This window comes from Pygoscelis adeliae, unplaced genomic scaffold, assembly GCF_000699105.1.
Source record: "Pygoscelis adeliae isolate BGI_AS28 unplaced genomic scaffold, ASM69910v1 Scaffold242, whole genome shotgun sequence".
In the NCBI taxonomy this organism is placed as follows: Eukaryota; Metazoa; Chordata; class Aves; order Sphenisciformes; family Spheniscidae; genus Pygoscelis; species Pygoscelis adeliae.
In genome coordinates this window covers 258909-272940 of record NW_008824369.1, presented here as the reverse complement: position 1 = coordinate 272940, position 14032 = coordinate 258909, and the positions used below count along the sequence as shown (strand labels likewise).

The following is a 14032-nucleotide window of genomic DNA, read 5'->3' as shown; positions in this document are numbered from 1 at the left end:
GGAGTTGGAATAAGGCGGTCTTGAGTATTCAGTCGGGTGACTAGCAGATGTTAGTAGTCTTATTAATACTTGTGATTTTTTTTTTTTGTCTAAAGACTAATGAAATTTGGTAACTTACCACTTCACAAAATGGATGTTTATATTAGGTGTGTTTTTGTTGCCAGTAATCTTAAGGCTACAGTCTATTGGCTGTTTTCCTGCACAATAGTCACTACCGACACTCAATTGTTCCTTAGATGACTGGATGTGATCAGTCTTCTTCCCTAAAAGGAATATTATTTCTCATTATTCAAGATGAATGTTTTTTACATGTGAACTTTCTCTATTTACAGTGCTGTAGGTAAAACATGCCTACTCATCAGTTACACAACCAATGCATTTCCTGGAGAATATATACCCACTGTGTAAGTACTTATAAAATCCTTAAAACTCATTTCTGTCAACTTCTCTGCGCTTACTGCCATTCCAGATTCCTTATTTGATTTGTTTGAATTGGCTGCAAGCACCCTTCAGTTTCATTTTAAATTTTTAACTGAGTTTCTGGGTGTGTGTAAGGAGGAGCACTTTTAGTTTTTTACTGCTTAGCAGTCATACCAGTGGTTTTGTTCATGCTCCATCAGTTTTGCCTCTCCCTGCTCACTAGACCTAGCTTATTAGGAACTAATATTTACTAACATTTTATCAGATGCTATTCTCTTTTAAAATAATGTGTTATGAATTATATTAAAGATAGAAATAATAAGCAGTCCCAAGGATGAACAGCTTGTAAAACATCGTATCGTAGTCAGAAATAGTTGGTTTACGTAACTAGAGATTTTTTTTTTGTTCCTTCCACTTTTTGTGCTACTGCCAATCCTGTGCTAAGCCAGCCACAGCTCTATAGCTCCTCAGGCGTGATTGTGGGGATTCATTTATTTTGGTGCTTCCCATTTTCTTGCATGTAAGGATTTGTCAGTATCAGTATTAGTGTAGTTCTCTTTTGTTTCTGGGGAGCAGAAGGATGCAATAAAAATGTTTTCTTTTGTAGTGTTCCCAATTAGGACTCTGTAGGAAGAGGTCCCTGGGTGCCCTATTTTACTGCAAGCTAATGCAGCTAACTTTCTTTATTTTTTAGTTTTGACAACTACTCTGCTAATGTAATGGTTGATGGAAAACCGGTCAATCTGGGTTTGTGGGATACAGCTGGTCAAGAGGACTATGACAGACTACGTCCACTCTCTTATCCGCAAACAGTAAGAACTACAGTGTGAAACTACAATGAATCTGTACCGCTTTGTCTAACATAAAGGTTTTTTCTTTTTGAACATATGGCCAACATTGTCACATCTGGAGTTGTATTTATTAGTAACAGTGACTTGTTGCAACCTACCTTCCTTCATCCTACGTGCTGTGGCTGTAATATAATCTTCGATGTGTGTACAGTTGTACAAATGTTGAAGTTTTTGTGCTTGTGTATTTGTGTGCACCGATATGTTTTGGCTTTCGTGTAGTTGCAGCCTGAGAATGAACTAGAATGCTTGTTTTAAAACAAGCCCATCCCAAAAAAACCCAAACCAAAACAAAAAACCTCTGGGCGAATAGTCCCATCAGCTAGTCCATTGATTTTAAGGTTAGCATGCCTGCCAAAAGTGGGGTTTGTTTTTGTTTTTTGGCGTGTTGTTTGGCTGCCACCTGACACTGTCACTGCTAAGCACTTGATATTGTTTAGTCTCTGTGAAGATGTTCTAAATGTGAAAGGGGCAGTACTGAACGAAGATATTATTGGTATTGACAGAGAGGGTGGGTCGGAGCTTTCAAACATACTTAAGCCCGTGGCTATTTTATTACTTACGGTAGTTTGTGCTATAACATAAATACAAATGTGCTTCTGTCTTCCATGCTTGCAACTGGTTAAGTCCTGTCTGCATGCCACATCTTTCCTTGTATATGAAAAATGCTGCAGTAACCTGCTCTTTTCTTTCCAGTGGGACTTCAGCTACAGTTAATTTTTGTAGAGACTGGTTTTCTAGTCTATTTAGAGCAGTTATTTTATCTGGTGGAGCTGTGCTGTGAGTAAAGAAAGGTGGTAATTTGCAGGGTTTTTTGGCATTGATCACTGTTGTTGTTAACTGTCAGATATATATACTCAAGTGCTAATAATGTAAAATGCAAAATTGTTCCAGTTATTCTATAACTGCTCTCCTGAATAATGTGAATCTTATTTAATGAACTCTGGTGCTTTTTTAAGTAAACTGTCCTAATTCACAATTTTCCTTAATGTACTGCTCACTAACTCTTACATCAGTTACGATACCCAAGATGGATGTGAACTTGCCAGTTGTAGGCAGCTCTAGTAGAAATGCCAGAAATATCTGCCTTTTCTAGGAAGAGAAACAATGGAAAGCTGTTTTTCGCTAATATTTAGATATTTATAGGATACTTAGGAGAACTTAGCTTTGCTTAACATTGTAAAAATATTTTCAAAAAAGTATGTCAGGGTAGAAAAAGATACGTTGAAAGATCATTCAATAGTGTGAGAAGGCAGAGTTGTAAGGGAGAATATTGTTCTCCCCTTATGACAAAGGGACAGAATGCACGTGCATGTCTTTGACCTGCTAAAATAACCGTGGCTTTCTGATAGACTGCAAAAGAATTCCATGTCAATCAAAGCATACTTTTGGTAAAAAAATCTCTTCTGTACAAGCATGTATAACTGTTAAGTAAAGGTTTGAAGTGCTTTCAGTTATTTGGATTGGTTTTTACAGCAGAAAATGAAACAGGGTGGCAAGTCTTGAACTTCTTATGAAGCGGTCTTCAGATTTCAGACTTGTGCAATATGTAGGGTTCATCATCACTTAAGGGACAAAAACCCCATGAAACTAACAAAAAGCACAGAGGAAGAGAACAGTGGAGCTGATGAAGCCTGACTTTTTTTGGGATCTGCATTCAGCCGCCTCCTTCCTTCACCGTGCTATTTAAAACTCACCCCTCACATGTTCTTGTGGCCCTCTGTTTCCCTGTATGTGCACCTGAACTATGTTCTGGGCAAGGGGAAAGCAGGTATTGCTGATTACTTGGCCAATATGTGTGTCTTGATTAGCCACCCAGCAGTTCAACAGCTATTAACTTCACAGTAAGGACTTTGCCATAGCGGAGGCATTAATTTGTATCTTTTCCCCTTATTAATCTTTTTTTTTCCCCTTAAAATATACAGGAATTTAATACCTTCTCTTGAATGTGTTTGAAGTCTACTAGTATTCCAAAACACTTGGGGAAGGAAGAAGTTGGGACAGAAAAGGTGGTTAACTTTGTTTCCTCAGGAGAGCAAACAAAAAAGAAAATTAAGTTAGGAGGATGCTTTTCATGAGAGGTTTGCTCTTGCAAGTTTCCTCTGACAATGCGGATGGACATTTGCAGGTTTACGGGGAAGTCTGGTGGTCTGTTCTGGGTGCAGGTCGTTGGTTATGCTGAATTACAGGGCAGCGTCTCTCTTAGAAGAAAAGCCATGTTGTGAATGTTTGTGAGCACAAATCGCTGACTGAGAACGTTTTCCCTTAAATCCATTTTAGGAGTAACTTTATCTCCTACTGTTACTAGGTTGGAGGAACCAATGGTAAGAATATATCTTCCAGTCTGACAGATCAACCTATTGCCGTATGTAAAACTTCAGTTCCAAGTTCTGTCATCTTGTCTTGCTTACGATAGTGATAAATTGGCCCCTATTTTTTAAACAACTACTTCTCTTGGAACTATCGAATTGCTAGATCTGAGAACTCTGTTACCAAAGACTTGCTAAGACTAAACCTTTTCTTGCAAATAAAGAGTTTTTCCTCCTACTTATTAAGATTGGTAGTGTGCAAGACACCTGAAATCTTCAAATAATTCCTCACAGTTACACTGAATTTTTTGATCTCTGGAGGTAGTAAAGGAGAGAGTCTGCGTAATGTGCAAACTTCAGTCACCACAAACCTGCAGAATTGGAAAACAGAAGTAGTGGCCATAGTATCACGTTATTCCATGTTGTTTCTTTCTTCTTCTGGGACGCTGCTACGGAAACTTGTTGGGGTGATGCATGAACAACTGGGTTGCAAGTGCTTAGCAGTGCAGGTGTCAGATGCTGACCTAACAAAATGCCTTGAAATGCAGCACAATCAACTAACATTCTGAAACGCCCGATTCTAACACATTTGATACCAGAATAAGTACAGATGCAGAGGTAGGTTGGGGAAAGTTGGGCTTGGTTTGAGAGATACTTACTGAGTTTTGGGTCATACAGCAAGATTACGATCTTCACCTGGTTAGACAGGGAAAATTAATTTTGTGGTTATTCTGAATGATTGTAGACTAGAGTGTCGTGTATGAAGCTCATACACTTTTTTGAAGTATGCTGCGTGGCAGTTAGTGTAGCATTGCTCAAAAATGTTTTTACCTGCTCTTACTTACAATCCTTCTTTTGCCTTCAATTGAAAAGCGAGATATGCAAGATCCCTGAAAACCACTTTTCTTTCTGCTTTCTCATAACTTAGAAAGGGAAGGAGGGAGCTTCAAGGTTTTTAATACCTTCTCAATCCTAATTTGTTTCTAGAGAAATGCTGAAATCTTTTTATACTGACATTCAGTAGAAGTGACAGTTCTACAAGATTCTTCTGACTTGGGCATGGACGTAATAATTGTAGAAATTATCGTTGTATGTTTTTTTTTAATTCCATACTGTATACTTTGCCTTTGCAATTTAAGACTACTTTAGAGTAGTATATTAATAGTATATTCGTATTTAAAAAAATCGGTGCCAACGGTTAACACTTTGCATCATCCTACGAGTTACATGTCTTTCCAGGGTTAAATCACTTAGAGGTCTGCAAAGAGCGTACAACCCCAATTCAGAAGCCAGTCTAACGGCGTTCATCAAGGATCTGAAGTGTGGGGTGTTTTGGTTTCTTTTTGTTGTTTTTTTTCCTGACAGTCAGTGAGGGAGAAGAAATGACATTTAGGGAAAAAAAGCTTGCAATGCAATGGTATTAGCGTTTTAGTTGCTGGCTACTGCAATAGCTGATTATAAACTTGATTACAATCTGTTTGTTGTTGGTTCCCCCCTTTTGTGTCTGCTTGTAGCTGCCTGGGAATGGATTTCCCACTGGGAAAGCTACCTCTGATTGTCACGTGCAACTGTGTCGTCGACCTTGCCTTTTGAAAGTGTGATATAGATGGCGGTGTGATACAGATGCTGGTGATATTGGCCTTTTCATGGTGATGAGATTTCACAATGGTTGCTCTGCTGGGCTAACTTCTATCAACTTGTTTTGTAGGATGTCTTCTTAATCTGCTTTTCCCTTGTGAGTCCTGCTTCCTTTGAAAATGTTCGTGCTAAGGTAAGTAAAGCTGGTATCACTTTATTTCTCAGGGTTCAACATAGTGTTCACTTTACAGCAGTGTCTGGAAAATATTAGGTGTGTGTGGGTTTTTTAATTTTTTTTTTTGGCAGGCAGTGTGAAATGTAGTTTGAAAAGGCAGAAATCCATTTGCCTAACTTGTAAGTCGTGGAAGTTCAGGGCATGCGAAACACTCCAAGTATGACTTGTTCCTTGATGCATTGATAGGATAACTGTAGCTTAAGAGTTTTTGGCCAACAAGGTGCTAAGATCACAGACAGGAATTTTCCTTTTAATGCAATTTAAAGAAAAATATTAAAAAACAAAAGCATGTAAAAATTAGGTGGATACCACTTGTTTCTTGGGTCAGCCAGCATTCTAGCACGTGCTCTGCTACTGCTGCAGTCTTTCATGTCCTCGGACAACTCGGCTGTATGGCATTGTGGAGACTTCACAAACGAGAGGTGGTCCCACGGGTGGGGGAAGTGCAGATCAGGGCTTTTCTGGTGTGTGGAGAAAAGACAGCCCTTAATAGGATAAATTTTTAAAGTATATGGAACTGCCTGTTGGCTTCATTAAAAATGTCTTGCAATTGTATGCTCTTTTTTTTTAATACTGCCTTAACGGGGTCTTGCGTTCTCCCCTTTGCTCCTTGACTGACTCTTGAAAGTGTTGTGAAGGACGCTGAGCCTCTCAGTCATAACGTTTGAGAGCCTTCATGGAACTCTGCCCGCACACACAACCTACGCTGTTCTTTTCGCAGTGGTATCCTGAGGTGCGGCACCATTGCCCCAACACCCCCATCATTTTAGTGGGTACCAAACTCGATCTCCGGGATGATAAGGACACTATTGAAAAACTGAAGGAGAAGAAGCTGACTCCTATCACCTACCCACAGGGCCTGGCCATGGCAAAAGAGATCGGTATGAAGGCAACGGGGTTATTGTTGACTTGATCTAAATTTTGTTTGTGGAAGGTGGTGTACCTTAATTAAAATAAATGCCTGGCTTTTCTTGTGGAGTTAGGTAGAAGCAGTGCTGCTCTAACTGTGGAAAACTGCTTTGTAATTTGCCTTTTTGCTTTCCACAGGTGCAGTGAAGTACCTAGAATGCTCAGCACTTACGCAGCGAGGCCTCAAGACAGTGTTTGATGAAGCTATCCGAGCAGTTCTGTGCCCCCCTCCTGTAAAGAAGAGGAAGAGAAAATGCCTGCTGCTGTAAACGTTACCCTCCCCCACCCACTCCAAACCCTGTGCTTTGCTCAAACAATGGAGCATTCACACTCAATGCCAAGTTTTTCTGTTATAAATTAGTTCTCTTCCATAAATTCTTGAACCAATCAACAATTTCACGGTTTCATTTGTTTAAAGTATGAAAGTTACCTTGCGTTCTTCTAAAAGCAAACTCCTGAAAAGACAAACCTATGTAAAGCCTTATTTTTAAAATCCTATTCTTGCTCAATTAAGCGTTGCCAAACTATCTGCTGAACTAAGTTGCGTTGTGCTACAAACACTAAGCACTAAACTGTTTTTTAAAGATTCTTCCTGAAGATGACTCTAATTTCTGGTAGGAAATGCAAAAACACTTTCTAGTTTTTCACAGTAACAGTACTGTATAATTAGCAGAACACTGCACTCTAATGCGTTTTACTATTAAACGTTTTCTCAACCCCCAGTCATTGCACAGCATTGTATATCGAACCGACATCTCTGACAATGACTGACACCCTCGAGTCACAGTGTAAAATGCTTTACCGTTGGTAAGGGCTCGGTTGCAATCTAGTTCTTGCTGCTGTGATTGAAAAAAATAAATAAATAACTATTCTTACTGAAGTGTATCTAGTCCTTTTGACAGCGTTGTATTGTGATGGATAAATGAAATACTGGGTTGGGTCAAATGATAGTGCCAGGCAGGATTTTGACACTGTACAGATGACTTACACAACACTGCCAGAGTAGCTGAAACTGAACTGACTTCTAGTGAGGCTGAAATCGGTCACCGTTTTCCCAGAGGTGCAGTAGTGGAAGAGAGGTTGGTGTTCATAGGTAAATTCCTTTGCGTTTCAAGTAAGGCATTCATTTAGGTACAACTTTGAACCAGTCATTCCCACAACTGTTGTGTAGTAAATGCTTTTGTTGTAGAATCTTTTCTTACTGAGCAATATAACTTGTATTTTAAAACCTTTCTGATGATAGAAATTTGCTCGCTTTTTTTTTTAATTAGAGTAGAATGTTCAAGCATATCCTCCCGATCGATTTTCCTGTATTTTCTGATCCAGTAAGTTATATGCTTTCTGAGGAGCTTTTAGGCTATTAACTAGGTGTAAAAATCATGTGAAGCAGCTTTACACATTTTGGTAATTTTTATATTTTAAACCTCTATAAACCTTCTCAACTATCACTATTTGCCAGCTATCCCCACCACTGTAACATTACTAATTGCAGACAAGTGTTCTTCTTTATGTCACTACATGTACATGTGCAGCATAGATTAAGTAATGGTAACTTGGGTCTGTGAGGTTCTGTAAATTAGTGCTAATGTTCTGTACGTCCTAAACTGGCAGGAATACAATGTGGAACGACAGCCTTTCAACCACTAAAGCAAAACTTAAAAATAAAAGTTGCAAAATGGTGAAGTTTTTACATTGATCTTTTGCTAATGCAATTAGCAGTATGTTTTGCATGTATGACTTAATAAATCCTTGAATCACATGTGTGGGAACGTTTGAGTTTCTGAGCAGTTCTTGTACCACTGTGAGTAAATGTTCTTCTTCCAATGCCAATGGCAGCGTGGTGTACTTGTCTCCTCAGGCTGTTGCAGTGGTGCCCTGACGTTAAGAACCAGAATTAAATACATTTGAGTTATTAACTAGTGCCCGCTGCTGCTTATGCAATGTTTTAAAGCTGCTGACAACCAGGGGAAAAAATACCTGTTTCATTCTATTGTGTGCAAACAAAATGTTTTTCTTCTAAAACAGTTAACTTACTTTAACGGTTTGTAAAATGGCGGCTCTGGCACAGTACGGTTTGTGCTTAAATGCCTCAGCTTTTAGCCTTTTAAAATTACAGCCATGCTATAAGCTGTCTCCAGGGTAGCAGCATGCGAGCCTGCTGCCCTGCCCCTCTCCCCAGGGGCTAGCCTCGTTCCCGGGGAGGTGGTGGGTGACACTGCGGTACCCTGAAAGCAGCACCACTGCCAGCTGCTCGAGGAGGCAGCAGGCCCTAGGCCTTCCACTGTTGGTGGTGACTTACCTTGCTGTGCAGCGTCTAGCTATTGCAACAGCTATAAACTAGTAACTTTTGTCGCACCCAGCATACCTGAACATAAAAAGACAGGTTTTTAGAGTGCATTTTATTTTGTCTCCATATTAAGTATCACAGCAAGAACATTCACACGGTTATTCTCAACCACGTCATAGTACTTTTACTTATTTCTATCAATTTTTTTAAATAAGAAATGCTGCTGAGCTTTTAAAAAAAATTAAAATAGTTGCATACTAAAAACAAGGAATCCACTTTTTTAAAATCAGTACAACTGGTTACACATTTTTAGCAGAATTAGATAGGTGCTCGGTAGTCAGAGCTAGACCTAGTGACTAAGATGATGCCAGGGCATGAACAGTTTTTTTTTTTCTTCTCATTAAGTAGTTATAATATTAGTTTAGTTTAAAATCAATAAAAGTAGTCATGTGGATCAACAAATACAAAAGACGGGTAGATTAAAGAATATTGCACATGTCTGCTCAAGCAGCATTTAAGCACAACGCTCCCCCTGCCCCCCACGGTACTACCACAATCTGTAAGAAAAATAGTGCAATCACTCAGAACTGCGCGATTAAACCCCCCCCGGGGTGGGGAGGGGGGGCCCGCCCGCACACTGCTGCCCGCCGCAGACTGGTTCACTTACCCACCTCCAGCCACTGCGATGGCGCAGCCCTCCCGCACTGCGGCATTGCTTTCATAGCGCTCCTTGCGCACAACGCCCTCCAGGCTTTGCAAAGGGCAGTCACAGGGCGCTAAGACAACCGCGCAAAGGGACTTTGAAGCAGAATGGGATTTATTTTTTTTAAGGTCTGACAGGGTGCTGCTCCAATGCGTAGGCCAAGCTGGGCTCACGCACTCATTTTGGTCAAGTATTCAGCTGACGCCTCAGCGCTCGTGCGCCAGCGTACACAGGCTTAGCCAGACCTTGTCACACTCTTCCATTTTGTAAAAGCTCAACCGTCAGCGTAACTGCAGCATCTGTGCTTTAACCAGCAAACTGCTACTCGAGCTCGCTGCAGAGGCAAGGGCATTAGGGCCTTTATTTTATGCAATGTGATAAAAAGTACTGAAATCCACTTAAGTATGAAAGTGGAATGACTGTGTCCCAAATACTTGAAACCTGCAATTAAAAAAACCCAAACAAAACGCCACACCTCTTCTTGGAGTGATGGTTACACTACATTGGTGTTACATTCTCGTGTTTGACAAGAAATACAAGATCCATGTTCCTGAGACAAACTGTTCAGAGCTTTGAGCACAACATCTGGCATGTGGTCCGTTATCATCTTGGGACTTATTAAAATGCTGCTGAAGACTGTTTCATTTGACCATCTTGCCGTATATTTAATATCTGAAGAGCACAACCTAAAAAAAAAAAAAGACCACCTCACAAGCAGACTGTCAGAACAGATGCCAAGCCTGAAACAGACAACCTGGAGACTTCTGACCTTGCTCAGGGAGGAACTGGAACCTTCTCCCAGCAGGAAGGTGGGCGCCCGAAGAGCTACAGTTCTGACCTTCAGGAAACAGCTGGAAACGCTGCCATTAAATGGCCCTGAAGGCAGAACTATGCCAAATTATACTGCGCCTTAACAGTGAAAGAAGCTATTCAACAATCCTGCTCAAAGAAGCACAAAATACAGTCTGAGCAGAGGGGGATGAGGGGTTAAGCACTGCACATTCACAGGGTTAATGTAAAATTTAGGGAATAAGTCACACTGGTATCAGGAGACTAGACACTAGATTTAATGCTGCACATATGATGTATTTAGGATTTTATTTTACAGAACGGTACAGGATGGGGGCCTTTGTGTGCTAGTCCAATTAAGAAAAAACATGATTAACTGCTGTGCTGCGGAGTAAATGAAGGAAAAGAAATGAACTCAATGAAGAAGAGCAGCCATTGAGAAAACCTGCCAGGTCACAGGTGTTAAAGTATCTAACTTGTGAAACCAGTATTAAAATCGTTAAATGTTAAAGATGCGAAGCTTAAATAAAATACTAATCTAGTGAACGGGAGGAAAAAAAATGGATTTCTTCTCTAGCCCTTTTCTTCCCTCTTCTGTAAGGTACAGATTTTTTTTTTTTCTTCTGTATGATGGTCTTGTGCAAGTTACAGATGCTCTTATTTGTTTCAGAATGAAACTGGGGAGGATAGCAAGTACTGTCTAGCCTGTGGGCTGTTTCAGGTTGTTTTGTCTAAAAAAACAACATCAACAAAACCCCCTCCCCCCCCCCCCCCAACCACAACATTGCCCCAGCTAAACCACAATCCTCACCCTCCCAGCAGTTTCAGCTTTTCTGATGTCTTTGTCTCACTTTCCTGCGTCCACGAAAAAGCACCGAAGGAGGGGAAACCAGAGGCTGCATGGGCACACTGGTTACTGGTGCGACTGGACCTCTCCAGTCTGGCCCAGCCAGTATTACGGGCAATATTTTACCTCCTTCTCATCACCAATGTCCATGTGACTACTCAATAACTAGGTGTTTTGTTATCACTTCACCACTACCAGGACATAAGACGGCAATATCTGCAGTCTCGGGTAGGAACTGTGGCATGCCAGAGCTGAACTTAAGTCTTACTGTTTAAAATCATCACTTGAGCACATGCAACATATGGGCAGAACAAGGCACGCAGGCATGAAGAGAAACAGTTCCCAGGGCTTTAAGTGAAACAGAAAGCAGCAGGGAGGCACAGAATAAAAACTGAAATGCTAGCTAATGTGTAATAACCAAAGATGGGTATTGGAGAAGCAGATGAGAAGCAGAGCTGGAAAAGTGTACTTTGTAAGTAGATTTTAGGAAAACAAGACACTGGTATTTGTTATTCTACTTACCTCCTAGAGCTGGATTCTTCTACAATGTGAATAATCTTTCCAGGAAGATATAGATGAGGATACTGAGGCGGTGAATTTAAGTGCGATTCATCCTCAAGGGCATTGTACGAAGGTGACCGATGGACCATTAAACTCTCCTCAGCTAGAAGTGGCTGGGTGAGGGCATCGTGGTTTCTACCATCCAGCTCAGTTGGGAAGTTATCTGGATCTCCTCCAAATACTTCGTACCAACACCCACGCAGCAAAATCTGGTACTGAATTCAGAAAGAAAAAACAGTCAAATTGAGGTTTGGCATTTCTTCAAGTAACTTATTCTAGTCATGTGCTTGCACGCACATCATCTGAAACTACAATTAAAAGATTAAAAGTGACTGTATGCACATGCTCCCCAAACTTTTTGTTTGATAAAATCTCCTTATGGAATTTTCCCCACAGTAACATCTATTTCATTGATATCTAACCCAAGCCACTAGGTAACACTACAGAAAACATTAGTCGTTACCAGTTGAATTATTCTGGGTGGATTCTGCGCTGCAGATTTAAGTTTTCTTGCACCTGTAACTTCTAACTGTCTTGTCATCTTTTTCTGTATTTACGACATCACCCAGGCCCTCTACATAACTCCTGATCCTGGGACTACATGGAAATCTTGCGAGTACAGCAGATTTAATTTTAGATGTTCAGAAATGGCAGTTTTGAATCTTTAAGCCACTCCTCCATACCTCCAGTATCATCTTGCCTGACAAAGAACTATTCCAGCACTTTCAAAACTCTGTTTCTAACAGTAAAAAGAAAAGGTAAGCAATTAACACCATAAGAGAGAAATACTTGCTTTCCAAATGAATTCTGAAGGTAAAATTTAAATAAAACCACTAATTTGTTTACTTACTGATACTGAATGGTTATTAAAGTAAGTAATTTTACTGATTTTTCATCATTTTAGCTGGTTTGGGTTTTTTGGTTTTTCTTTCATTTTTTAATAGTTTCCTTTATCAGCAAAACTAGCAAACAGATCATTTCAGGTCTTGGATGTTGTGCACGGATATCTTCCAGGTCTTGTTGAATCTTAAGTTCCAACAAGACAGCTTTATAGGGTAAAAGGCTAACCCAAGTGTCACTGAATTAAAAACAAATACTTTTGTTCCAAAACTGTCCTGATTTTGGCTGGGGTAGAGTTAATTTCCTTCCTAGTAGCTGGTACAGTGCTGTGTTTTGGATTTAGGATGAGAACAATGTTGATACCACACCGATGTTTTAGTTGTTGCTAAGCAGTGCTTACACTAGTCGAGGACTTTTCAGCTTCCCATGCCCTGCCAGCGAGAAGCTGGGAGGGGGCACAGCCAGGACAGCTGACCCCAACTGGCCAGAGGGCTATTCCATACCATACGACATCATGCTCAGTGCATAAACTGGGGGGAGTTGGCCAGGGGGTGGTGACTGCTGCTCGGGAACTGGCTGGGCATCGGTCGGTGGGTGGTGAGTAATTGCATTGTGCATCACTTATTGTGTATATTCTTCTATTATTATTATTATTATTACTGTTTTACTTTATTTTATTTCAATTATTAAACTGTCTTTATCTCAACCCACGAGTTTTCTCACTTTTGCTCTTCTGATTCTCTCCCCCATCCCACCGGGGTGGAGGGAGCGAGTGAGCAGCTGGGTGGCGTTCAGTTGCTGGCCGAGGTTAAACAACTACAAAAACACAATTGTAACTCTCATCATTAAGATCAAAATACACACACCAATTGTCACTTCATTAAAGCTGGGGCTTAACCCTGCTAACAATTCCACTGACTTTCAACCAGGAACCGCATTTAGTTACCTTGGGTCTGTTGCAGTTTGCCACAATTCGCACTATTCTCCTCTTTAAATCCTCCATGTTGGGCATACTTAACCTGTTTAAACACACACAGAAGAAAGTAAAGCCTCCTATTCTCTGCAATCTAACACATCCCTGAAAGAACAATTTAAAAATATTTCCATCTCACCTTGCAACAAGGTCCTTTCCAACAATGACTGAAATAATGAAGTGCTTAGTGTAATCTGCAAGTGATTTGCTTAAGAAAAAGAAAGACACCCTTTAGATACACTGAAGAGACAGGCACACTTTAGTTTTATGATGATCATTATCATTCAATAAAAATACAAATACGTGGCAACAGCAGCAGCATCGGCAGTCAGTTCTTCAGTAGGCTTTCAGACCTACTTGCTACAGATGACAGAGTAATTTCAATGCTGATTATAACGGTACGGTAGATGTCAAACAGACCAAGCTAGACTAGTCAGGTGAGCATTTTATTTCCGAAACATTTATTTTAAACTCTAATTATGCCATCTGACAGAATTCACTACATATATTTCATTCTCTAATATTCCCCCAAGAACTCAACTGTAACTCAAGATGGAGCAACTCCAATTCTAGTGGAGAAACAAACTCTTAACATAGTCAAGCCCAGAGTTATCATCTAACGTATTTGTCAACTACCTTGAAGATTTTTACATCTTAGACACAGAACCAAGTAACAGAAGTCTCATATTTACCTTAAAAGTCCTCCTGGAGGAGAAAAGGCATAACATCTTAA

At 40.3% G+C, this 14032-nt stretch overlaps 2 protein-coding genes across 2 annotated transcripts in view; one reads left to right on the top strand and one right to left on the bottom strand.

The window, feature by feature from the left end:
- Positions 1 to 331: 331 nt before the first annotated feature.
- Positions 332 to 8058, top strand: RAC1 (ras-related C3 botulinum toxin substrate 1 (rho family, small GTP binding protein Rac1)). Its single transcript, XM_009319991.1, has 5 exons — positions 332 to 404; positions 1115 to 1232; positions 5286 to 5348; positions 6112 to 6271; positions 6438 to 8058. The coding sequence occupies exons 2-5, from the start codon at positions 1140 to 1142 to the stop codon at positions 6566 to 6568; spliced, it is 447 nt and encodes a 148-aa protein (XP_009318266.1). The 5' UTR covers positions 332 to 404; positions 1115 to 1139; the 3' UTR covers positions 6569 to 8058.
- Positions 8059 to 8685: 627 nt separating this feature from the next.
- Positions 8686 to 14032, bottom strand: part of DAGLB (diacylglycerol lipase, beta) — a 16582-nt gene continuing 11235 nt past the window's right edge. Inside the window, exons 13-17 of the mRNA XM_009320048.1 lie at positions 13992 to 14027; positions 13439 to 13507; positions 13273 to 13345; positions 11448 to 11701; positions 8686 to 9975 (exon numbers count right to left, since the gene is read on the bottom strand). Coding sequence (XP_009318323.1) covers positions 9783 to 9975; positions 11448 to 11701; positions 13273 to 13345; positions 13439 to 13507; positions 13992 to 14027 — 625 coding nt within the window. The 3' untranslated portion in view covers positions 8686 to 9782. The remainder of the gene's footprint in view (positions 9976 to 11447; positions 11702 to 13272; positions 13346 to 13438; positions 13508 to 13991; positions 14028 to 14032) is intronic.

What these genes read in the sequence shown, in the direction of transcription:
- RAC1 (XM_009319991.1), top strand. Translation starts at nt 1,140, where the DNA reads ATGGTTGATGGAAAACCGGTCAATCTGGGTTTGTGGGATACAGCTGGT. An exon ending in TTGAAAATGTTCGTGCTAAG is followed by an intron (nt 5,349 to 6,111) that starts GTAAGTAAAGCT and finishes TTCTTTTCGCAG; the next exon opens with TGGTATCCTGAGGTGCGGCA. An exon ending in GGCCATGGCAAAAGAGATCG is followed by an intron (nt 6,272 to 6,437) that starts GTATGAAGGCAA and finishes TGCTTTCCACAG; the next exon opens with GTGCAGTGAAGTACCTAGAA.